The sequence below is a fragment of the Centruroides vittatus genome, unplaced genomic scaffold, assembly GCF_030686945.1.
Source record: "Centruroides vittatus isolate TY-2023 unplaced genomic scaffold, ASM3068694v2 contig_1035, whole genome shotgun sequence".
NCBI classification, from domain to species: Eukaryota; Metazoa; Arthropoda; class Arachnida; order Scorpiones; family Buthidae; genus Centruroides; species Centruroides vittatus.
Genome location: NW_027120673.1, coordinates 2873981 through 2899625, shown reverse-complemented (window position 1 = coordinate 2899625; position 25645 = coordinate 2873981). Strand labels below are relative to the sequence as shown.

The following is a 25645-nucleotide window of genomic DNA, read 5'->3' as shown; positions in this document are numbered from 1 at the left end:
TTTATCGTTTTATATGTTAAGATAAAAATTTTGAATTGAAATCACATGACTTCCGATCCAAAGTTCGTATATAGTTAATAGAGCCTCTGGCCCCTAAGCTTTTTGTATCTGGTCTCGATTTTCATCTAGACCTATATAATTCCTTTCTCGAGATTAACGAAAGACGGACAGACTGACGACAGTGGGAATGTATAAGTCTATAATTTGAAAATTGCAGCTCAGTAAGAATGAAATAATTCAAAGAACATGTAGCCTTACGTGTAGTCTTAAAAAGTAAATCAAAATTTTTCTTTTATCATTTGTAATGAACATACTGAACGTTTATTAAATATTCAATAACAGAAAGAAATTTTAATATAACTTCAATATATTATTGATGAAATCAATTCAATACAAATTAAATATGTTTGAATTGTATTAAATGAGCATAAAAATCTTCAGGGACTACAAAGTTAAATGAACTTTGTAGATAATAAAAATAGAGAAAATCAATTATAATTTGCATGAAAGAAGAAATAAAAACTATACAACAGGTGTTTTTCTTCTTTCTTTTTTGGAAAACCACCGGAAAAACTGAATTTAATTAATATACAGATTTATAACATTAAAATCTTAAGAAATTAAATCTCGTTCAGTAATTTATTTTCAAGTTTACTTAATTAGATTTAAATTACAAGAATTTAAATGGATTTTTAGAGCAAATATTAGAAATACTAAGAGAAAACTATTATTAAATGATGCAATTATCTATAAATATGAACAACCGTTTTTGATATAATGGGCTGCAATTTTTAATATTCTATATTTCAAACATATTAATTTTTATTTTAACTAAATAAAAAAAAAATTATTGTTAAAGCAATAGCGAAGTCTATCAAAAAATTTATTTTGAAAAATAAGATTTTGATTATCATAAACATAGAATGTTAAGTAAATCTTCTACGTAACTGCTATCGAATTTACGCTGAAAATCTGAAAAGATATATTTTTCTCCAATTTTAGAGGCAGTTACCATATAAAATGAATCAAAGTGAATTGTAGTAATTTATATTTATTTATTTATTTATTTATTTATTTAGCGTTGAATATTCGAAAAGCAATTTGAATAGATTAACTTTTATATTCGTATATTATTCGAAAAATTCTAAAAGAACTTCAAAAGGTAGTTTTTGAATTTAAGCAAAATATGAGAAACTCGGGTAGAACTTTTAAAATCTGATTATAACGAAGAAAACTCATTTGAGTATTGTTATTTTCTGTGTTCATTAATGTCTCGCAATAAGAAAATATATGAACAATATTAATGTTTAACTTTTTTAAAAATGCATAATTCAGATTGGAAAATATTGATTTTTAGAGTTACGGCTTAAATTCGATTTAAAAAATATTTTACTTATAATTTTATAAAATATGAAAATCAAAATCTCATTTTTAAAAACACATTTTCTTACAGACTTCCCTACCGTTTTAATAATAATTTTTTCATTTATTTAAATAAGAACTGATATTTTAAACAAAATATCAGTTCTTATTTAAAATATACATTGTTAGGATGTCAAAAAAATTTAAAACTACATATGGAGAATTATATAATTTTTAAAAGTCGAATATTAATGAGTAAATGTAGAAGAAAACGACACTAGACAGTTTTCTCGTTTGTTATAAATCAGATTAAAAAAAAACCAACTCTATCCGAGTTTCTCATATTTTATTTAAATTCAAAGAACCACTTTTCGTAGTTTTTATAAATTTTTCTTGATAATACAGTGTATAAAATTAATTTTATTCAAATTCCTTTTTAAATATTTAAAGCTGAAAAAAAGCATACAGAATTACTGTAATTTTTTTTATATAAATTGAATAACTTATATAAAACTTATTTATTTATTTGTAACTCTGTGTTTTTTAATGAAAAAAGTGAGTTGCTTTTAAAAAGTAATTACTACGATATTATTTTAAAAAAACTGTTGAAAAACATAATGAAAAAATCTGTTGCATTAGTTTTACACTTCAAAGGAAAATGTCAGGTAGTAAGCGGAAAAACTTTTCAATCAATCAATAGAGTATACTAGTCATAAACGATAAAAAAAATCATTAAGCTGAAAGGTGAAATTTGTATGTAAATTCATGTCTGTTTGAGACGAGCTGTAACATAATTGTAGTATCATCATCTGTCGCCATCTGTTGGTTAATAATTGTACTAATGGTAATGGAAAATTTACTCCGTAAAAAGCTTTCTCCCTTTCACCGTAATGCATTTGCTATTATTCTGGATAATTTTCTCTTATAAAACTATTTATATAAAAATCTATATATTTGATTGATATATGATTTGCGCGAAATATTATTTTATTTCCGATACAGCTATGAACTATATAGTGCATATTTAAAATTTTTAAATATTTCATTTGTCAATACTTTTAACAAAAATATTCATAATAACATAATTCGTTAATATGATAAATTATTTGTTTTATAAAACCGTGTCTTGTTCTATAATTTAGACTTGATAAACACTAATGTTGTGTGTTTTTTCTTCAAAGACACTTGGCAAGTTTTCTATCAGATATCTTTATTCGTTCTCGTTGATACGGTACTCTGTCTGTACACGTTTCGGGCCCTGCCCCTCCTCAGTCAACTGTTGATTATCTTTTTTTTTTTAAAAAAAAAAATGTAAAATCTTGTTAACTGTATACATTACGGTTGTAAGAAGTTCATCGTTCACCTTTTATAGTCGATGAACTTCTTACAACCGTAATGTATACAGTTAACAAGATTTTACATTTTTTTAAAAAAAGATAATCAACAGTTGACTGAGGAGGGGCAGGGCCCGAAACGTGTACAGACAGAGTACCGTATCAACGAGAACGAATAAAGATATCTGATAGAAAACTTGCCAAGTGTCTTTGAAGAAAAAACACACAATATTAGTGTTTATCAAGTCTAAATGATAAATTATAATAAGTGCCCTGTTCATCTAACTTTTTCGAACAGTGGATTAAGAAGTATAAGTCAAAAGATAATTCTAATGAATAAAGAGAATATTATAGTAAAGTTTCTCAGTGATTATTATATTATTATTTTTGGTTTTAACTTACTTTCGCATTAAGACATTATTATAGTAAGAGTATATTTAGACCCTAAATTAACATCGATATAAATTATGCTGTAGATTTTTGGAATAAAATTACATTTTGACTAAGTAAAATTATTTTGTTTACTTGTAGGATGACCAAAAACTCAGTTAAATGTCAATTTAAAATGTTAGCATGACTAAAAAATAGCTAAATTTTTATGTTTTTAATTGTTAATTTTCTGACTATTTTTAAACGAAAATTCTTTTACTTAAAGTAGGAAAAACTTTCAGGGATCAGTTACTAACTGGAAAACAAATCGACCGAAAAATTTCTTTATTCCTACTTAAATATTTTGATATCCTGACAATAACCCCAAGTCTTAATTTTCTGAATGTGGCGTTCTATAATCAAAACCTTAATCAATATTTATTATTATAGAGATAATATAACAACTATTAGCAATATTCATATTGTTATATTATATACTGTATTCGTTTAATATCAATAAAGATATAGCAGGTGGGTTGAAATAGATCAAACTTAATTTTCAATGGATCATTATTTCTATTGTTGTGGATCATAGCCAATTTTCTTATGAGGTGAAATGGATCACATGTTTTCAATTATGATAATCGAACTAATTAAACATAGACATATCAAAACGAACTCACTACATTAAAATAAATAAAAAGAATTTAAGAACATTCTTTAGGTCTATACGATAATTATGGAAAAATGGTGTCTTAAGAGACAAAAATGAAAATAAGAGACCAACATTATGTAACTAAGTGGTCCTAGGATTCTGGTTCCTCTGGACTGGTTTCTAAGAATTTTACTTAGGTTTTAATTATTTAGCCTTCTGGAGAATCAAGACCTCCAGGTTTTGTCTAGGTACCCCTACTAAATGTCTGACGGCTCTCATTGTGGACGTCTATAATGGGTAAAATTTGAGATTAATCCACATATAATCCAGTTGTACTAAAGCCGTAATACTACACTAACTATTCTTGAATAAAAGTACTGTTCTAATGCATTTACAGTATAAAATGACGTTAAAATGAAAAGAACATGATAACAAATTGTCTATTATCGTGTTCATTACAGTTCGAGGGCGTAATTAGACAACTATAATATAGGTGACTCTAGCAAATTTTGGAATGATTTTACCAGGGTCTGGGGTTATGGACTATCCCAGAGATTTACTCCTGGAAATTTTTATATAAACCTACTATTAAATAATCTACGTACAAAAGGTACGAAAATATTGGAAGTTTAAACTTTAAAAATTATATATTTATCTAAAAATTTAAATAATCAGAGTTTCGTCATTTTGAACAATGGATAAGGGTGGCTGTTCCACCCCTGTCCATTACCTAATTCAGTACGAAAAGAAAGCATTTTTAATTGTTGACTAACGCCACATTAGGCCCAACACAGAATAATATCAAAAATCGATACTTTTGCTTAATAACAGATTTGTAGTTTTATTTGTAATTACAGGTATACCTCGAGTTACGTCGCTCTCGAGTTACGTCGTTCCCGATTATACGTCGTTTGTCAAGAAAGTATATGGAAAAATAAAAATCAAGTTTAAATCAGTTTATTCGACTTTAAATCCGTCCGCCACAAACATTGAAGTCGTAATATCACTAGAAAAGCATTAAAAGCACATAAAATCATATTAAAATATGTACATTTGTAGTAAATGTTAGTATAATCATCGTAAATCTTAGAGAACGAAACATGAAAACATCTGTGTTTATGTGTTGTCGTCTTATTTAGCGGTCTTTAAGTGCTCATTATTGGCGTTTATTTACGACGTAAGTCGAAACTACGACTTATGTCGTAACTACACAAGTAAATTCGACTTACGTCGCCTCTCCTGGAACCAATTACCGACGTAAGACAAGGTATACCTGTATAGATGTTATATTTTAATTTATTGCTTGTGTGATAATAACCTAAGAAGAATTTAGGTGCTCTCGCTCATGCACAGACACAAAAAAATTTTTCCGACGAAATTGAAGCGAGTTTCGTCAAGTACTTTTTTTCTTAACTTCTAGAAACTTCAACGGATCAGTGGCACGAAAGGACAAACACAAAAATAAAATCTCGTAAAAATATGATGCTAAAAGCTTAGTGTGATTCATTTCACCCCAACTTACTCTATGATTTGCAAATATCTCAAGTACTAGATATTAATTAGGGTATTTATAATAATTTTAAAATATTTTTCAAATATTAACATATATTAATATTTTGAAGCAAATAAAACTTCCATAATACTTTTCATATAATACAATTCCATATTCTTATCATGCATCGAGATAACTTTTAAGCTTGAACAACAAAAAACATATACTGTACATAGTTGGTCAGTCAGTTTTTTCAATTAGTTTTATTTCATTCTTTAAAATTTTTATATATTTTAAATTTATCAAGATAGTATAGAAGTTGTATTAGTCTATGAAGATATTTAGAAATTTCATTCTTACAAAACATTAATAATTTAAGTAACATCTAATACTCAAGATGATTACAAATTACGTGTTTTTGATAATAAATTATTAAATGAATATATAACAATATGGAACATCACACTAATATATTTCTTTTTCTCGGCCATTCGATTTACAAAACTTGATATTTTTAAAATATAATTTGTTCTTATTAAGTTTACGAGAAATATTTAACGAGAAAAACTAAAAGTATCGCAACTTATTAAGTTACCAAATTACCAATAAAAATTGAGAATCCACTTAATGACTTAACTCATTACTTTGATTTCTCAATTTTCAATGTCAGGCTTTTCAATACAAAATGTAATAAAATAATCCAATAAGACAAAGACGGTGTCATGGATTTTCCTTCGACAGACATTTTAAGCAGTTCCTTTTCATCTTGTCATCGTCACTTCGTTTCGTCTTACACTTTTCTCACGTTCTCTTTCTTATCAGCTGCTGACAAGTTTAAACCAACAATGACTATACTTAACCACAATTTCTGTTTTAGATTATGAGAGGCCCTAAGAAAGCCTTATATAATGTAAAGCCTCATCATATCATACATAATATTGTATAAATTAGAATATTAACTATAAGTACTGAATTCCAAGTAGCCTTTATTCTTCTTTATTTTTGAACCAAGCACAATTATTAGTTTACTTTAATAACTGTAGCAATAATTAAAAAAATATCATTTTTAACAAGTTTGAACCAAGCACAATGTTTGAACCAAGTTTGAATGTTTGAACCAAGCACAAACTTGGTTCAAACATCGATACATGTGTGAGGTTCCTAACAGTGAGAGATCGTTGATAAAGCCTACTCTATCTATGCGAAAAATGTCGTTATATTATCACTTTTAAAATGGGTGACTCCTGGCTCTCAATAATAATACTGGATCTAGAATTCGGGGAGACTCTAGATTGTGAGAGATTATGTTATGATAATACTAATTATTAAAATAATTTTGTCTTTATATTTACAAGGGATGTTATTTTGGCATATTTAATTGTAAATGATAAATATTTTGGACTTAAATATTTTATTCGCATATCAGTTCAATTATTGCCGAGATTTCATAGCATTCTTCTGATTTTTCGAGTTTAATTCCTTAAAATTTTCCTTATTTAGGCGGTGAATTCTCATAAACCAATGCTAAAATTATTATTAATTTAAATAGGAAGCCTTATTATATACGTTTTTAAATTACCCAGATTTTTTAAAACATTGTTTAGCCATAAACAATGTTTTAAAAAATCTGGGAATAATTTAAATAATTAAATACTACTCTGATAATTTTAAAGACATTTATTAATCACTTTTCTTAACTAAACGAGTGAATTTGAATATAATTATAATCAGCTTAAAAGTTTAATAAATTAGACTGACAAATGAAATGAATAGTAGAGGGATCGAATACAAGCAATTTTGATCCTATGAACTAAGGATCGCCGCAGTCCCCTTACGAGATATAGTCTCCTAAACTTTCTTTGCTGTTATGCATAGCATGCGTGTAGTATAGCCACCCTCCGTCAATGTGACGCCTTGTTTCGTGGTGTAGCAGTTTTAAAAACGTAGACAGAGGCATCTTAGAAAATCACAACAAAGAATTCTTAGTTGTTATTTATTTATTGATAAACCACTTTTAATTGCATATCAAATTTTAAATGCAATTAATAATAAAATATTGAAGTATTTTACCGACTATATATTATATACTATATATAGTCGGTAAAATACTTCAACAAAGAATAAAAGTCCAAAATACAAAAAAAGGAATATTTTTATTTAAGTGCAATGTTTTAATACGATCAATTAAAATGGAAGAGAGTGTACGGTACATTTTATAATAAAATTTGCATTTTCACGTTAAATTCCCTCTCTTAAAATATCGGTGTTCTAACTTGCATTTCTTCAATACATTACTGTCAACTTGTGAAGATGTGAAACCTATGTGGCATTTAATTATGTTGACTAAGTGAATCCTTATCAGACCAAACGGAGAAATTCACATCTCCGAGCTAGTCGATATGCATCTTATTTACGGGTAAGCTAAATGGAAAGGACGATTTGCACAAAGATTGTATTGTCAACTGTACCCGGGCCGAATACTCACTACTCAACGTTTGACGCTATCCGTAATCAATTGCAAGAGAAGGGAATTTTAAAAGATCAGATGGATAAGGACGACCATGCTCAATAAAAACTGACAGCTTTAAAGAATTAATGATTCAACATGTTGTGCAACAATTCTCACGAGAGCTATTGCCCGATCGTTGGGATGAATGATGTTAACGTCTGACTTTGATAGATGAACAGTTTTTATACCCCTCTTACCATCAAACTATGCAACGCTTAAGAGCTGTAGATTCTCCAGCATGAAAAGAGATTTCATAATGGTATTTAAAATAGTATTAATTAAACTACGAATCTCTTTTATTCATATCGTTTACAACGAACCATTGTTTACAAGAGAAGGATTGTTCAACAGTCAACTTTCGCTTTTGGAGTTCGGACATCCCTTATCCACTTCTTCAGGATCAAACCAACAAAGATTGTGGGCGTGTATTATTGATAATTACCTTATTAGACCTTACATTTTACCTTTGAGATTAAATGCCAACATTTGCTGATTTTTCCTTGGAGGGAATTTTACCTGAACGATTGGAAGATGTGTCGCTTGTCGTAAGAAGAGGAATGCTCTTTCAATATGATGGGCACCTCCTCACTTTGATAACTCTGTCAAGAATTTTTGAACTGTAGTTTTCCTCAGAGATGGATAGGAAGAGGCGGTCTTTTCTATGGCCTGGAAAATTACCAGATTTAACACTCAATTTTTTTCTCTGGGGACATCTGAACGGTAGTTTACAAGATTCCAGTTGCAGCAGAATTAGTGAGACGCATTATTGTGGTAGCAGGTTCAGTTCAGAATAATGTATAAATCTTTAATCGTGTCAGAGAATCAATATATCGAAGATGTACAGTTTGTGTGGATGTAAATAAAGGAGTTTTGGTATTTATTTTAAAGAGTTTTGTTTAGACTGTATTTTGTTTCACTTATGTATGACTTATTGTTTGTATAAAATAGTCATCTTTACTATTTGAAAATTAAAATAGCCCTTCACAGATTTTTATTTGTCCTTCTTGAGCATTTAACAACATTCCATGCATAATTTTAATAGAATGTCTATCGGTAATGCCAGGTTTCTCTGTATTCATGCATCATAGGACAGCAACCGCTTCCAAAGTTTAGGAGCCTCTATCTCACAAGACGAATTCCGGTTCATTTGACTAAAATTATTTGTATTCATCCCATCTATAGGCTTACCAAACGTCCCGCTTTAACCGAAACTGTCCCGGTTTAACGGTGTGGTCCCTGCGTTTCGGCCAGTTTGTCATTTTGTCCCGGATATTTGGTAAAATATTAAGTGTCAAATATACAAAAAGTAAAAATAGTGCCTCGGGTAAAATGGCAATTGGAAACTAAAATATCCCCTCTATTACACTTACTGTTGCCAATCTAAATATTTTGTAGCTAGATCTAAGACCAGTAAGACTTCGCTTAACTCGGAAAATACGTTCCTAGACGAAAAAGCACTAAATGAAACAGCGACGATTTCGGCTATCGTTACTAAACTTTTACTGAGGAAATCTGTAGAGAAATTCTTTTGGTTCATCGTTTTCAGAATCACTATTTTCCAGTTCTACGTGAATTCCTTGTTCTGCCAGTTCTTGAAGGTCGTCTTTGGTAAGGCTCTCACCAGAAACCTGCAGTAACTCCTCAATATCCTGCTCGTCTACATCTAATCCTGCTGTATCGATCAGGTTGACAATTTGGTCAACCTAACGATTCAGCGATAGGCTCTTCTCGTTAAGAATTCTTGGATACCTTCAGCCATAACTTTTTTCATGCATTTATCAGTTAATTCTTGCCGAGCAAAGTCGATATTTCCTATGGCATCCATGATGTTATATTTTTTCCAAAATTGTACCAAATAAACATAGATTTAAGGAAAGTACAGCGCTGAGACGAATTGCCATCTTTTGCTGATTGGTTCGTGTTCGGGAATAAGCGTATTACATACGAATGAATAAAATACCGCGATAATTTGAATCAGTGTAAATTTTGAGCTTTTTTAAGGCTTCGAGCAGACCGCGTTATATCGAATCAGCGTTAATAGAGGTAACGTTAAACGAAGTTTTACTGTATTTTTAATGTTGTCTCGATGTTTCTCCAAAATTTATAGCATGTGGCCTAATGAATTTAAATATTTTACTTTTTCATTCAGGTACTTTTTCACAGAATTTATAACAACACGTGGCCTATGAGATCCAGATGTTTTTATTTCATTTTTTAGATATTTTGTTTCAATTAGAGTTGGTAACACTGAAACTTACACTGGCCACGTCATTGTTCAGCATGTCCTATCTTAGTCGAGTTCGAATTGCTATTCGGCATTTACGATTATTTTGTACTGTGCATTAAATTAATTTAATCTCCAAAATACCAATAAGAAACTGTGTTTATAGATGAATTAAAAACGATTAGGTCTATCCGTTTTTGAAAAAAGTTTGTGATTTTATTGACAAAGTGAAATGTGATCTGTGCTTTTCAGAATTTTCAGTAACTCGTGAGCGTTCGGACATTAAAAATCAGTTTAAATGTGCAAAACATTAGGCAAGCTTAGTAGCAGCGGAAGAAACTTCCTCAAATATATTGTCATATTTTAAAGGTACTGATTTAAATTGCATTAAATTTGATGCCATTAAAAATAACATAGAATTTTTAAATAAATATTAATAACTTAATATTAGGTATGTTCAGTTGAGTTATTAAAAATTGCTTTTAACTCGTTGTTTTTTTTTTTTTTTTTTTTTTTTTGTTAACAACTTCTTTATTTAGCCTTTTCAATCATAGCTACTTATCCTAGTAGGCTTTGTTTTCTGTTGTGAGTATTTTCTCAAAATTGTTCCGGTTTGAGAAAATATTACGGTGAGCTTACCCATCTATCACTCATTTCATTTGTCAGTCTAAATTCTTACTTTTAGATATTAATCTAAAAATAGCTGAAATTGCATGATTATTATTAAATGTGACAAAACAATAAATAAAATGTATTAAAATTTTCAATATTTATTTGCATAAGGCGTCTATTGTGTCATGTCTGGAAAATGACATACTATAAATTGTATGTTGTACAAATAATTCTTGTAAGTTTTGATTATTAAAATCAAATTTATATTGGTCAATTTAAATGTTGTAAGGGAAAATAATATTTGGAGGTTAGCATTGATATTTATATTGTTTTGAAGTTTCTAACACAGCAAATTGAATTGGCCAATTGTAAATCAGCTTATATAGTATTTTTGGTAATTAAAAGAAAATCAAAAATTATTATTTTGACGTCAGAAATAATAAATAATTTCTTTTATAATTCTACAAAAACTTGTTTTTTAAAGAATTTTTTTAAATAAAATGATTGTCTGGGATGCTCTATTACATAATAGCATAATCTTTTAATATATATATATATATATATATATATATACACACACAAGGTAGCCAGAAGTTAAGTTTTGTCTATTTATTGTAGAGTTCTATCGAACAACCTAAGTGCAATTTCTGGCCCACACAAACGGTGGCTAGATCAAATAAAATAAACTTGATCTTGAATGAACCCAATATAAGTTATACTGTCTATTTATATTAGTCTTATTGTTTATATCGACACAAATAACTTAAAACATTTTATGTTTACTTAAATTCAAATGTCAATAGGTGTTTTAAATTTGAAATGACTTACCTCTCCAGATATTAGAATATTGTGCTTGAGGATCCCAGTAAGCCCATAACTGCACACATATAAAAGGACACGAACAAACAATATAGCATATAATCACAACGACAGTAATTTTAACTGTTTTTACTTTAGCTTTACTCAATCCTTTCATATTGTGTCGTCTAGATAATGGTGTTTTCCTTCGAACAACCACCTCATCTGAAGTATTCGATTTTGTTACGATCACTGTTTCTACATTATATAATTTTTCTTCTTTAGAAGAACAATTTTCTTCACGAAAGTTTTTCCAGACAGCTAAGCAAATTCGGGTATACGTAAAAGTAATTATAATAAATGGAATAAAAAATACAGATATCGTATACCACGTAACATACGCTTTTTCACCCCAAGGTTGAATAAATGTTCCCCAACAATCTTTAACACCGGAAAGTCCCTGTACATCTTGATAAGAAAATATAAATAACTGTGGAATACAACATAAAAGAGAGATTATCCATGCTACGAGTACCATAATTTTCCCTCTAATTGGAGTCCAAGAAAAACTTGTCAATGGAAAGCAAATAGCTTGGTAACGATCGATAGCAGTTATCACCAGAATATACGACGATAAATATGGACCGAGAATTTGAACATATTTTACTAACTTACATAATAAATATCCACCTCGAAATCTATAAGTGATATCCCAAGCAATTTGAGGAAGAACGTGAAGAAATGCGGTCACCAGGTCAGAAAGACAAAGATGGAATAGGAAATAATACATGCGTGTCATTTGTATACGACGTCCCATCAATGCTAAAAGAACTAAACAATTACCGACAACCATAACTGCAAACATTATAGATAAAGTAACGATTTCTGCTTTTGCCAAATGTTCATCTCTTTCTAATAAAATTATAGAATGGTTTCCTAACGGATTTATAAACGAATAGTTATCCTGCATAACTACTGTCAATTAAATTTTCTGATAAATTCTAATCAATATTCTTAACGTAACTGCATACTCAACTCTACACCTTCATAAAAAACAAGACTAATTCTGTTTTTATGTCGGAAAGGAAAAGAAGTATTTATTTTAAATAATTGATTTTGTGTAAAAGTTTGTTTCATCTTCTTCTAGATAAATTTTTCTTTAGTTCAAGAGTTATCCAGTTAAGCTTCGAATTTCAAGCTGTAGGCTGTAGATAATTTTATTACCACAAGTTTTGATTTGATTTTTTCTTTACTGTTACGGCTTATCGTCCTAGAAATAAGAATTAAAAAATTAGAAATAAATATTTTATTAAAATAATTTTTAGAAATCATGCGAAACTATCTACGGAATATAATTTTAGACGTAATGTTTATGATCAAATATTATTTTTAAATAAAAACATTCTTCAAAAATTAAATCTAAATAAATTGTATTGAAAATAATTCTTTTTAAATTTTCTAAATAATTTTTTAAATAAAAAAATTTAATAGTTAAATAGTCCATTAAAGTAATTGCTTCTTTAATTTTTCAATTTTATTTATAAACTATTTAATTTAATTTTAAAAGCGTATTTAAGTCTATTTATTTTAAATAATAATTTAATTAACATTAAATAATATTTAATTTTAATTTAATCTTTACATATTTTTCTATTTGTGAAATATATTTGAAAATTTCTTAAAAAATTTGAACAAAAATTATTATTTAGTTTTTTGTAATAAACTTAGTTTAAATAATTTATTTTTTTATTAATTTTATTACTAAAAATGTATAATTATTTAGTTTATATTAATTTTTTGGGTATTATATAAATTTATTCTCAGTATTAATCTTTCGACATTTATTATTTGTCAGACTTTAATTAAATCTTTTGTGCAATCATTATATTATAATAATAAATTTGTCCGTCAAAATGATCATTTTAAAAAAAAAAAAAATATAGTAATTTATACGAACTAATTACTAGGTATTTTTATTTTTATTTTTAATGAAGTGTGTTAATATTCAACGAGTCGAAAGCTGAGTAATTATAATTTAATATTTAAAGGCATGTAACATGCGGAGGACGTTTAAAAAAACGTAAATCTTAAAAATCTATAAAATCATAAAAATAATAAGAAAAAGTAGTTAGAATCATTTTAAAATAATAATTGAAATTATACTAAATTTGTTTTTTTTTTAATGTTGATAGTAGCCAATATTTACAAATTCCATTCTCTTAATTGAATTAACATGTAAAAAATTAATTTATTTTTTATTTTGTATTAATATTTAAAAACTTTTTAACATTTTTCTAAGATAATGGCCTTTTTCTAAAAATGACTTTAGCTAATTTCCTTTACAACCGATGTTACTTTCAAGAAATTACCATAAATTTTCTTTTTTTTAATATAAATTTAACTAACTTTAATATTAACATTTTTGTCAAAAGAATATTAATGTTTTAATGTTCTTCTTAAATCTATTTTTATATAAAATTATTGTTAAGACAAATTCATCATTCAAATATGTCACACTTTCCACTACCTCCTGTGACAAAACTTGACAGGAGTAGGTAGGTAGGTAGGTAGTTAAGGGACTTGTTGACAGGGTAGGTAGTTAAAAGGGACTTAAAATTGGTGATATCATGCTGATGTCACACTTGATCTGTTATACCCAGATATTAAAATAAAACATTTCTATAAAGCACATCTATAGTACGTTAATTTATTTATATTTCCTGACAAGGCGATCTAATTGTAGAAATAGGCAATAACGAAAACGAGATTCATTGATTTACCAGAGTCTAATGACACTGTATTAATAATTCCTAGACAAAAGATAATTTGCTATATATCGGTATCTTTATCTGTAACCTGTATCTTTAAAGGTTAAATTGTTGCCATTATCCCTTCACATTAAAAGTTCTACCAGAGTGCTTCCAATACAGCATATTTGTACAGCGCTTCTACTGAAGTATAATTATTTAAATAAACAAGAACTTGCTGTCTGATTATTGATTAAAATATTTCCGCATAGTAATTTTGGCAAAAAATTATTTCAAATAGGAAAATTTCTCAGAATCTTTATCACATCGTCGCTCTACTAACACCCCACTCCTGTCACGAAGTCACAAAACTTACATATACCCCTGCAGTGCAGATGCCATATCTGAATGATCTCTATTGAATTTATTAATGTTAACAAGATTACACAGTTAAAATTCAATAATTTCAAGGCTATACGTCTAAAATGATCAGAAAATAAAATTAATAATTTATTAATAAAAATTTAATGAAACTATTTTGTAAGAAAATTTTTCTTAATTTATTAATTCTGCTGTTGCGATAACTTCAATCAAATATTTAATGTTATTTTTCTCTTCACCTTATCGATTTTCTAGAAACTGTCAATAAACTTTTGGATGAATGAATTTTGAACATAACAAAAGTATCGAAAATATTCTTATAATAATTAAATTATTGATTTTTTTTATCTTTTTGGTGTCAACACCAAATAGACAATCTATGTCAAATAAATACATGCAACTGACTTGTGAGTAGTGTTTTAAAATATTTTTTTTAACGAAGTGATTTCCAACCTCTTATACTGTCTTTACCCTTACGAAATTTTAAAATATACTCTCGTACATTTAAAATAATTCAATCATCCCATACAGATTATAAAACATGTTTATGTTTTATTATTAAAGATGGCATCAGAACAGTTAACAGCTACAGGAACATGAATAGTGAATTATAAAGAATTTGTCCTACTAGGTAAAGAACCCGGTGATTCCATGTTAATAAAAATCCTTTGGTTTCCCTTCAAGAAGCCTGTGACTACAGCCTGCAGCTCTGCGTCCGAGGCAAAACTGCGACCCTTCAGGTGCTTTATTCAATAATTTCCATGAAAGTAGCATAGTGAAGGTCCGGACTGTATGGTGAAATCCTGCAATGACTCAGCACAGCAATCAGAAATAAGCGCAAAAGCTTGTCAGACGACCTGATCCTCTTGCATGACAATGCGAAACCGCACACTGCCAATAAGCCAACATAACTCGCGAAAGTCTTAAAAATCTTAAGTGGAAAATTTTGCAGCACTCACCCTACAATCCAGGCCTTTTATCATGCGACTTTCATGTGTTCGGTGAATTACTGAAGCACCCGAAGAGTTGTAGTTTCGTCTCTGACGCCGAGGTACAGGAGGTGGTTACGGATTTCCTGAAGCAGAAGCCAAAGAACTTCTACAAACATCTAATTACCAGGCTTGTTACCAATTGGGAGAGATGCCTCAATGGTAACAATCATTACTTTTAACTTATAGGTAACAGTTTGAGAATAAATTACGTTAACTGTTAACTCATTTCCATTTCACTAGTCCTAACATGACTTCAGTATCATCGTTATATCGCATGACGGGAGACAAACCAAATGAACGATACATCAGATGACACGAAATAACCGATGTGTCTATCTATCTGTTTTGTCTATTTTCGATCACAATATCGACTTTCTTCTTTCTAACGAGAAAAGATCTAACGGGTCTACAGACTAAAAAGACTGTTGAGTTCTCAATTTCTCTCAGTCTTCCCTATATTAAAAATATATTAATTTGCTAAATTATAGAAATGCTGAACAAAACCTAATTTAGTCATTTAATAAACGCATTAATTTGAATAGAATAAAAGATAAAATACTTCTCAATTATTTTACCTCAGATGTTCTGAAATTTTTTCTGCAATATCATTTTACATATGAATAGCTCGAGGTAAGTCCATCATGTCATTGATTGAGCGGTAGAGAAACTCGATCTAGAAATTATAAGAGATAATCGATAGTATGAGTGATTCTTTTGTCTATTAAAAAATAAAATCGAATCAGTTCATGTTTCGTAAGAATACTTTATACAGTATATAAATCCAAATTAAATGGCTTAAACAATAAATTTAATTTTTAATACTAATCTCTAAGAACCGCATTAACTGCAAGAAACCTATTATTGATGATATAATATTCATTTATTTTATTATGTATGATAAATTTCTTTATTAGAAATAAATCCTATTTTGATTCATTAAGAAATTTGTCTCATGAAATTTGTCTCATTCTTTAAATTACTTTTTCTATTCTTTATCCTCTTACTAAATTTCCTGAATAAATTAGTCACGAAATTTAAAATTCCTAAATAAATTTTTTATACTTAATCAACGCAATTTAAACATTCGCATTACTTTGCAAATTATTAATTCCAATGTTCTGAATACAGATTGCACTTGATGTCTGGTGATGCGTGGCACAATATGTAAAGACTGTTACGTATAGCCGACTACAATTTTGCTCATTACAGGAAAATCTAAACCGCAATGAGATTGATTAGAATGGATGAGTGATGAGAAGTGACTAAAGTTCTCAAATATGAATGAGATATGAATATGATCGATTATCACATCCTTTTTAATTTCTGACGATATTTCTAACTTAGATAAAAGTCACAATAATAGAGATCTTTCTATCCTTTTTAATATCTTCCAGGATCAAAGTGTTGCCAAAATTTTTCAAAAAGAAATTCTTTTATCTTGATAAATTCGAGTTTATACCTAAACCGTAAGTCGTGAATTAATAGGAAATTTGGGTCAAGTGCTACGTTCGCTTCTTTTATATTCTAACTTCATCTCGGATCGAATCACTTCGTAATGAGAATAATTGAGACTAGTGCTAGCGAATCTCATTAAGATACAGATAGCGAGACCCTTGATTTATATGTTGAAGTGATAACAATGATCTATTTCAGATTATGAATGTCAGTTTCCTGTTTGTGAATATCAAGTTAATAACATGCTTGGAAACACAATGAAAATTAACATAGCTTAGGAAATATTCATTTAAAAAACAATATTTAGAATGTTATAACGATAAATATTCTGTAGACCCACCAGTAGCCAACCCTGGTTGTGGGTTCGCGCCTCGCTAGGACGAGCTGGCCATGTAAAGTTATCCGGGTTTTCTCCACCTTTCTAACCTCTAAATAAGGCCAGTTACTCTTAAAAGATCTTCCGGAAAGAATTTCCCCATCTCTTCACGAGTAATTTCGTCTGATCAAGCAAAAAAGCTTCGGCCGGCTCTTCGGAGGATAAGCGATCACGCAAAAACCTACATATTAACTCCCATAGGAAATATAGATTCTGTAACGATTTGAAATTAAAATATTCCTAAAGCGTCCAGCTAAATACGCTCGTGAAAGGTCCTCAAATCAAATCGAATTTTTTATATAGTATCTGATTTCCTTTGGCGTAAAACCGTAGCGTAGCAATTTTCAAGTCTTTAATCTTTTTCGATTCATAGAAACAAGTAAAACTTGACTTTCAAGTTTTCCTCACATTATGAACATTTTTAAAAGATGTATATAAACAAGGCGCCATTTACATTATCATTTTACATCTAAAAAATTTATTTTTAACTTTCTGGCGTGAAATTCGAATTTAAAAAATAAATAAAAGTTTCAAATACATTTTTCTCATCGAAAATATGGCAAAATATGTCTCCATTAGCGTAACTGCTATTTAGCGTGCAAAAGCGAGGTTTAAGAGGGCCTCCCACCAGTGGCTGAGTGGATAAAACCACAGAACACTGGTAGTTAGAAGTGGGCTGCCACGTGCCACAGAACACTGGTAGTTAGACGTGGGCTGGCCACGTGGAGTTTTTCGGGTTTTCTTCACGTTAGTAACATCTAAGTAGGGGCCAATTTTCCATAGAAAGTCCTCCCGGGAAGCATCTCTTCTCGGTAGATTGTCCACAGTTGCGGCGTCGCCTAAACAAATAACCCAAACCATAAGGGAGCCAGACCAGGCCCTGAACATTGTTTCTACGGAACAGTATAAATAGGAGAATTTTTTAATTACACAAGAAAAATATTAATAATTTTTTGTATTTGTTTAACTTAAACTTTTTATTTTGTTGATTGTTTTTTCGTTTGATGTTTGATATTACATTTGCTTACAGCAAAAGAAAGATTTAGTAAACCTACCAATAATATTTTATAACAATTTTAAATTTTAAAATTTTGTAAAAAAGTTTTAAAACGTCGTAAATGTAGATGGTCTAAGCCCTCATCATTGGAGAACCTTTTACCTTGTTTTGCTTAAGGGATTAAAATTTCTAGTTACGTCACTGTTTGTCTCCATTGTTTTTTCTGTAAATATGTTTCCAAGAGGTAAAAATAATTTTACAGATTTTTTTAAAGATGTGGATGTAGTAGTTAAAAAAAATGAAAAACCGAATTTTAGTAATCAAAATTTTAAATTTTATTTCGTATTGTTTCATTCAAAAAGTGTCAGTATAAAAGATTTACTTATTGTTAGAAATGAAATTCAAGTCGAACTAGCAATTATTTATTGTGACATCGTCACAATGCAGGGCTGCAATTTTTAATCATATTTTTAATTCATTTAATTTAAATACATGCTCTCCACCTCAAATTAGTAGTGGCTTGTCCCTGCACATCATACATTTCCTTTAACAATAGAGTCGTGCCGGTTATCTATTAACTGCTTTCAGGGGTAAGGCATTTTAAATTGAAATAACGTGACTTACAGTTTGTATCAGAAGTTTTTATGTATTTAATTAGGGCCTTATGCCGAATTTTTCTGGAGATAAGGAAGGACAGACAATGGACGACAGTGGAATTTTATAGGGACAGTGGAATATTTTTGGGTTACAGTTTTTTAAAACTGTAACCCAAAAATATTCCACTATATAATATAATGATATTCCACAAAAATATTCCACAAATATAATGATTTTTGGGTTACAGTTTTTTAAAACTGTAACCCAAAAATCAAAAAATAATGAACTTCAACTTTTTATTATAATTTCTCTCCCCAAAATATATTAAAATTACAGTAAGACTCCGCTTAACGCTGCCTCGCTTAATGTTGATTCGATATAACGCGGTCTGCTCGAAACCTAAAAAAAAAGCTCAAAATTTACGCCGATTTAAATTATCGCGACATTTCATTTATTCTTATAGAATCGATTATTTACGAACACGAACCAATCAGAAAAATGTGGCAAAAAGGTGTACTTTCTTTAAATCTATGTTTGTTTGGTGCAATTTTGTAAAAAAATATAACACCATGGGCAATATCGGCTTCACTTGGCAAGAATTAACTGATAAATGCACGAACGAATTGTGGAAGAAGTTATGGCTGAAGGTGTCCAAGAATTCTCAACTAGAAGAGCCTATCGCTGTATCGTTAAGTTGACCAAACAACCTAATCCATACAGCAGGACTAAAAGATGTAGACGAGCAGAATATTGAGGAGTTACTGCAGGTTTCTGGTGAGAACCTTATCAACGACGACCTTCAAGAACTGGCAGAACAAGGAATTCACGTAGAACTGGAAAATAGTGATTCTAAAAACAATTTCTCTACAGATTTCCTTAGTAAAAGTTTGGTAACGATAACTGAAATCGTTGATCAAATTGTAGCGAATGATCCCGATTTTAAAAGGAGTGCCAAAAGGGAAACGAGGCGTTTTTATGCGATCTTCTGCTACCGACATTTGCTTAAGGAAAGAAAAAAGCGACAAATGAAACTTCACGACTTTATTGCAAAAAAAAAAAAAACAAGAATTTCAGAAAAGTCAGGTCCTTTGTCACAAAAAATGAACTTTACATTTTTCTGCGCATGTTTATGTGTTATTTAACATATATTATTATACAAATTAATATAAAAAGTAACTTAAAATTAAAGTAAAATCTGTTTATTTTTGGTCGCGTGTTTCCTTTTCCCTATTTACTCTATGTTAAATGACCTCGTTTAACGCTGTTTCGTTTAGCGCTTTGTTGTGTAGGAACGCATCCCCCGCTTATCGCGGGGGATGCGTTCCTACACAACAAAGCTCCTACAAAAAATGTTCCTACACAACAATGTTCCTACAAAAAATGTTCCTGTACTGGAAACATTTTTTGTAATGTTTTATTTTAAGCCAAAAATGTTTAAATTACTTCTACTTACAAAGTTTAAAGGCTATAAAACTGAAATATAATAATTCGGGAAAAAACCACTACTACATTGTTTTCAACTGTTATCAAATATTTTTATACATTAAAAATTATTTTTAAAATTTGATGCATATTAATATTTTGTAATATTGTTTTTTTAAATATTTGTACTTGAAAATCCAATAAGTTTTTTTTAAGTACCATTATATAGCTTTTAACAAAGTAATTATAAATAATTTTTGAAGTGGGAAAATAATGATTTTTTTTTTTTTTTAATTTTTCGGAAAAGATTTTCGTTTATAGTATGAGGCGAAATGATTAAATTAAAAACAATGAAAAAATTTAATTTTTATTGATTATGCAAAACGATCTCATAATTTAACAAATAACGCTGATAAGTTTCGTATAAAATCTCGTACAGAAACAGTTCTCTTATCAACATTAAAAATACCGGCACTTTCAAGTAACCGACACCACTTTAAAATATTACCGCGCCCACCAGTGGCCAAGAAGATAAGACCACTGAACAGGGCCGTCGAGAGATGGGAGCTAAAGATTTTTCTGTAGACCGGAGAAAACTTGAAGGGCCGTAATAGTTCTTATCCGTATACATTAATGTTATTTTTACTAACAAAAAATAAAATCTTTATACGTATTTTTCATTAATAAAGAAACATTGAATGTTCTTATTTATTAAAAAAAACAAAACAAAAGAGGCCCGATCTACCCCCATATTCTATATCAACTCTCGATGAGCCTATCACTAAATGCTCGGTGTGAGTCGCGCCTCACCAAGGGGTGACCAAGTACAGTGTTCCAGGTTTTCTTCTTATGTATAACACTTGAATAAGGGTAAGTTTCCCGCAAAAAGTCCTCTCTGGGGTATTAATCTTTTGGCAGATCGCCTATGTGTTGCCTTGCCTTATCCCATCAATCCTACAATTCTAAAATATCATCATTTAAATTAAGTTCTCGATCATTTATTTTATTCAAAATGAAAATGACACTAAAATAAAAATACTACTAAATATTATAAAAAATAAACATTTAAATAAATTATAACTACCGTAAATAATAACTAAAAATAACAAAAGCAGTGCATAAGTGTACATAGTACTATATTCCAACCAGTCATAATTTAGGACAGGTAGTCTTTCGTGTGTTCCGCTTTTGTCTGATTCGTGATCTGCTCTGTTAGATTGAAAATGCAACTTTATCCAATCAATATTGGGCTATATAACGTATACAATATTATGAATAAATTTAAACACTTTAGAATTCTTGAAAAGTAGCATTCAACAATCTGAAGAATTCACTTATCCGGCAGTATTTTTAGTCTTTAATTAATCTTCGTTAATTACGCTTATTACTAAAGTTATTCTTCGATAAACAATTTACTTAAAATCTCTGCTGACTTTTCAATTTTGGAAAAGATATTGAGTATGCAATAAATATTAAATTATCGTAGCTAAGTGAGAACATCGGCACACTGCGATATTATTTGTGCACACCAGTAACGCTTTACTAAAGAATATTCAATAGAATTAGGTACGTAATCAATAAATCATTTATATGTTTTCTTAATTATATGTCAAGATTTAATTTCAAACGTAATAATATAATTGTTAGAAAAAGGAAAAATATGATAATCAGTATCCATCATTTCAGCCACGTAAAATTCCGCTTTACTTACTTCTGTATTTATCCGATTCTATCAATTATTTTGAAATATTTTTCTGTCTTTTCAGGAAAATCTATTATGAGTGAAGGTGTTAAACTGTTTGATTGGGACTTTCCGCCTATTCAAATGTTTTTCTTAAACTTCTTTTGTCAAAGCTTTGGATGTCATTCTAGCTAATACTGCATCAAAAGATCAATGTAAAAATTCAAGGGTTTATCAATTTTATTACGTAAAAAAAAGGAAAAAAGACGACACGACAGTAGAAACGGATTTTCGGAGGAAATTTATTCTATGTTTGTTGATGAAGTAGTCGCTAATTTCTGTTTTGTCGTGAACTGCTTCAATGACTAAACGAACCTTACGAGATTTATTTGATTTGATAGTTGTGAGCTGTTTTCATTTACCTTTAAGCGCTAGCATGAAAACAACATAGCCTTGCTTTATCAGCTGATCTTTAACATCTTGGTTTGGTTTATTCGTATACGACAATGCAATACATGAACGATCTGCAGAGAGGGATGCCTTCAGGACGTCTTTTATGGGAAACTGGCATCTTCTTAAGTGTTACCAAACGTGAAGAAAACCCGGAAAATTTCACATGACCAGCCGTTCACCGTTGACGAGGCGAGAACCCATGACCAACTATCAGTTTTTTTAGTGCTTTTATCCACTGGCACACTGGTGGGCTTTAACATTTCGGAAACCTCGTTTAATAATTCTTATGTCACCCTTTTCGATAAAACTTACACCATTTGGATATGCTAAAATCTATTCACTATTTATGCACTATTTTGATTAACTAAAAAATGTTAAAGCGTATCAACATTATATCCATTCGTTGTGCTAATTGTAAATGCTTTATAGGTTAATGTTACCTTAGGTGCCAAGATGGCGGCTCGTCTCTGATTCCAGCAAGGAAACAGTGGGACGCAGTTCTAACCTAACCTAACCTATTCTAATAATTTGGTTGCTAATAATTATGGTAATTTATTAGAATAGGTTAGGTTAGGTTAGAAAGTGCGTCCCACTGTTTCCTTGCTGGAATCAGAGACGAGCCGCCATCTTGGCACTTAAGGTAACATTAGCCGATTTATATAAAGGCGTTTTCTTTTAGCCGGAATAGAATCTTTGATATTTGTTGTTTTATGGCCGGATGACAAGGCGTTTAAGGCGTCAGCATATCGCTCTGGGGATCTAATCCTGGATCTAATCGCAAAACCTTTTTTTATGGGTTGACTGTCCCAGATATATTGGGCCTTGTCCTTCATTACCCTGTCGTCTCCATTGTGGATCTGACTGAACTCACGATAGGAATGAGAAAAGGAGGAAAGAGTACCCACAGGGCAGAAAGAGCCATAATAAAGTGCTCACCAGTGACCGAATGGATAGAAACCACTGAATACTGATCATGGGTTCACGCCTCACCACCGGACTAGCCGCAAGGAGTTTTCTGGGTTTCCTACGTTAGTAACACCTAAATAGGAGCCAGTTTCCCATAAAAGACTTCCCGAAAGGCTTTCCTCTCGGCGCATCGCTCTTGTGTCGCGTTGCCGTATATCAATACGTACCATTTATAAAATTACGAGCCATAAATAAATAAAAACATATTTTTGTTGTTTGACCTTTTTTCATTGTGAACATACACAGTATGTTTATTATATTCCATCAAAAATTAACATTAACTTATCTTTTACATTGTACAGTTTTTTTAGCAATACCAGTGTGTGACCAGTTATTTGACATTTAAAGTCGCCTTAATTTTACCATTCTTGTGTATCCAGCTTCGGAATTTCCAATACGAAGTTTCAATAAAAACAACCAAAGCTTGAATGACATCTCGACATTGTGAATTTCACATAGAAATCATTATTTCTCAAAGTTCGATAACGTTTTATCAAGTTGAACCGTCAAATAACTTACAATAAGACGTTCTTACAAAAATGTGAAATTGCCTATCTTATCGTTTATTGTATTTTCGCTACAGACTGAAAGGTATTCAAGATATTTTTTCAGTTATTCGACGTTAGTACTCTGGTATTTGCAAATTGCTTGAACCTTTTTTCTTCAAATGACTGGGACAACAACAAATTCCTAAAGAAATCTGCTATACGCTTCTATTTATAAATGATTGTTGATGGGCACCAGATTGGATATTAATAATTTTAGTTGATATTCCACAAATGAAACATTATTTGTGACTTGAAATAACTATTAAAAATGAGAATTTTCTATATTCAATTTGTAGTTTTTGAAAAATCTCTTTTTCTTTTAAAACAAATGACAGATCTGAACTTGAACAGATGTTCCTGATAGAATTTGCCATTTTCTAAATGTAGAAAGTAGAAGAAATATGTGGATTTATTACATCCATAAGACTAATTGATTCATTCAATTCTCCTGTGTCTGTTTCATTGCATAAAATGTCTCCCACAGCTACTTCTTTATCCAAAAGTTCGGATAATATTTCTGCTTCTATCTCTGAGTGTATTGATTTCCGTTGTTTGAACGATCTCTAAATTATATTATATTAAGATTTAGTTACTAACGACAGACGTATTTTTGGCGGAAAAATTATTTTTTTTAAACCACTGAAAATGTTTCGATTTATTGTTCAAAAAATAGGCAAACTTTTTTATAAGGACGGTTTTGACTGAAATAGCTGAAAAAATTTTATAATAATTTTTAATACAAATTGCTAGCAAAATAAAATTTTAGTTATTAAAGATTTGGTTATTAATAAATTTTTGTAATGAAGACTGATGAACTTCAAATTAATTTTAATTTATTTTATTTATTTTATTTTATTTTAATTTATTTTAATTTATTAATTTGAAGACTGATAAGTCTTCAAATTAATAAATTAAAATAAATATTTGTTATAATTAAATAATAAATAAGCAGGAGTTTAATTATGGCTTTTAAATAAAATTTCGTAAAATATTTAATTAATGTTTGCTTTTAAATTAATATATTTTAAATCTAAATTTATCTATAATCGTAATATAATATAGTATAAACTTCAATGGAAGTTTGCGATTTGTTAATTAAATTAATGAATTAGTGAAAAATAAAGTTATTTCTGTGTATATTATAATACTTTATATCAAAGTTAATAAGATAAGCATTATATTAAACAAACTATTTTTTATATTTTTCTATTATTTCAAACAATTAGGAATAATTGTAAAACTTTTGTAGATAATGTTTATAATAAAACGTAAATTGATATTTGTTCTAAAAATAGATCAACTGATGAGAATAGATTTATGATGGAAATTCATTGGATGAAAATGTAAATTACTTTGATTTATTTATTTAGTATTGTTTGTCCGCTACGAATTTCAATAATAACTAGCAAAATGCCAGCAGTTTAAACTATTGTATTGTGCGCAAACATTTAAAGTATTAGTTAGGACCGATAAGAATAATTTATAACCGTTGACACAATCAGGTAAAAGGCATAGAAACATAAAAGGAAGGGCTTCTCCTAAATAAAATTTCAAAGAAACCAAAAAAAATTGCCAAATTTCAAAAAAATAAAAATAAAATAGCACATCTTACTTACCGTTTTGTAATGCTTAAATATCATTACAAAATGTGATTATTTTTATTCTAAATTTTATA

The 25645-nt window shown here is 29.4% G+C and overlaps 1 protein-coding gene across 1 annotated transcript in view; it reads right to left on the bottom strand.

The window, feature by feature from the left end:
- The window catches only part of LOC136969487 (vasopressin V1a receptor-like), a 106533-nt gene that overhangs the window by 2899 nt on the left and 77989 nt on the right, over positions 1–25645 (bottom strand). The window contains exon 2 of the mRNA XM_067263658.1: positions 11386–12625. Within this exon, the coding sequence (XP_067119759.1) occupies positions 11386–12325 (940 nt within the window). The 5' untranslated portion in view covers positions 12326–12625. The remainder of the gene's footprint in view (positions 1–11385; positions 12626–25645) is intronic.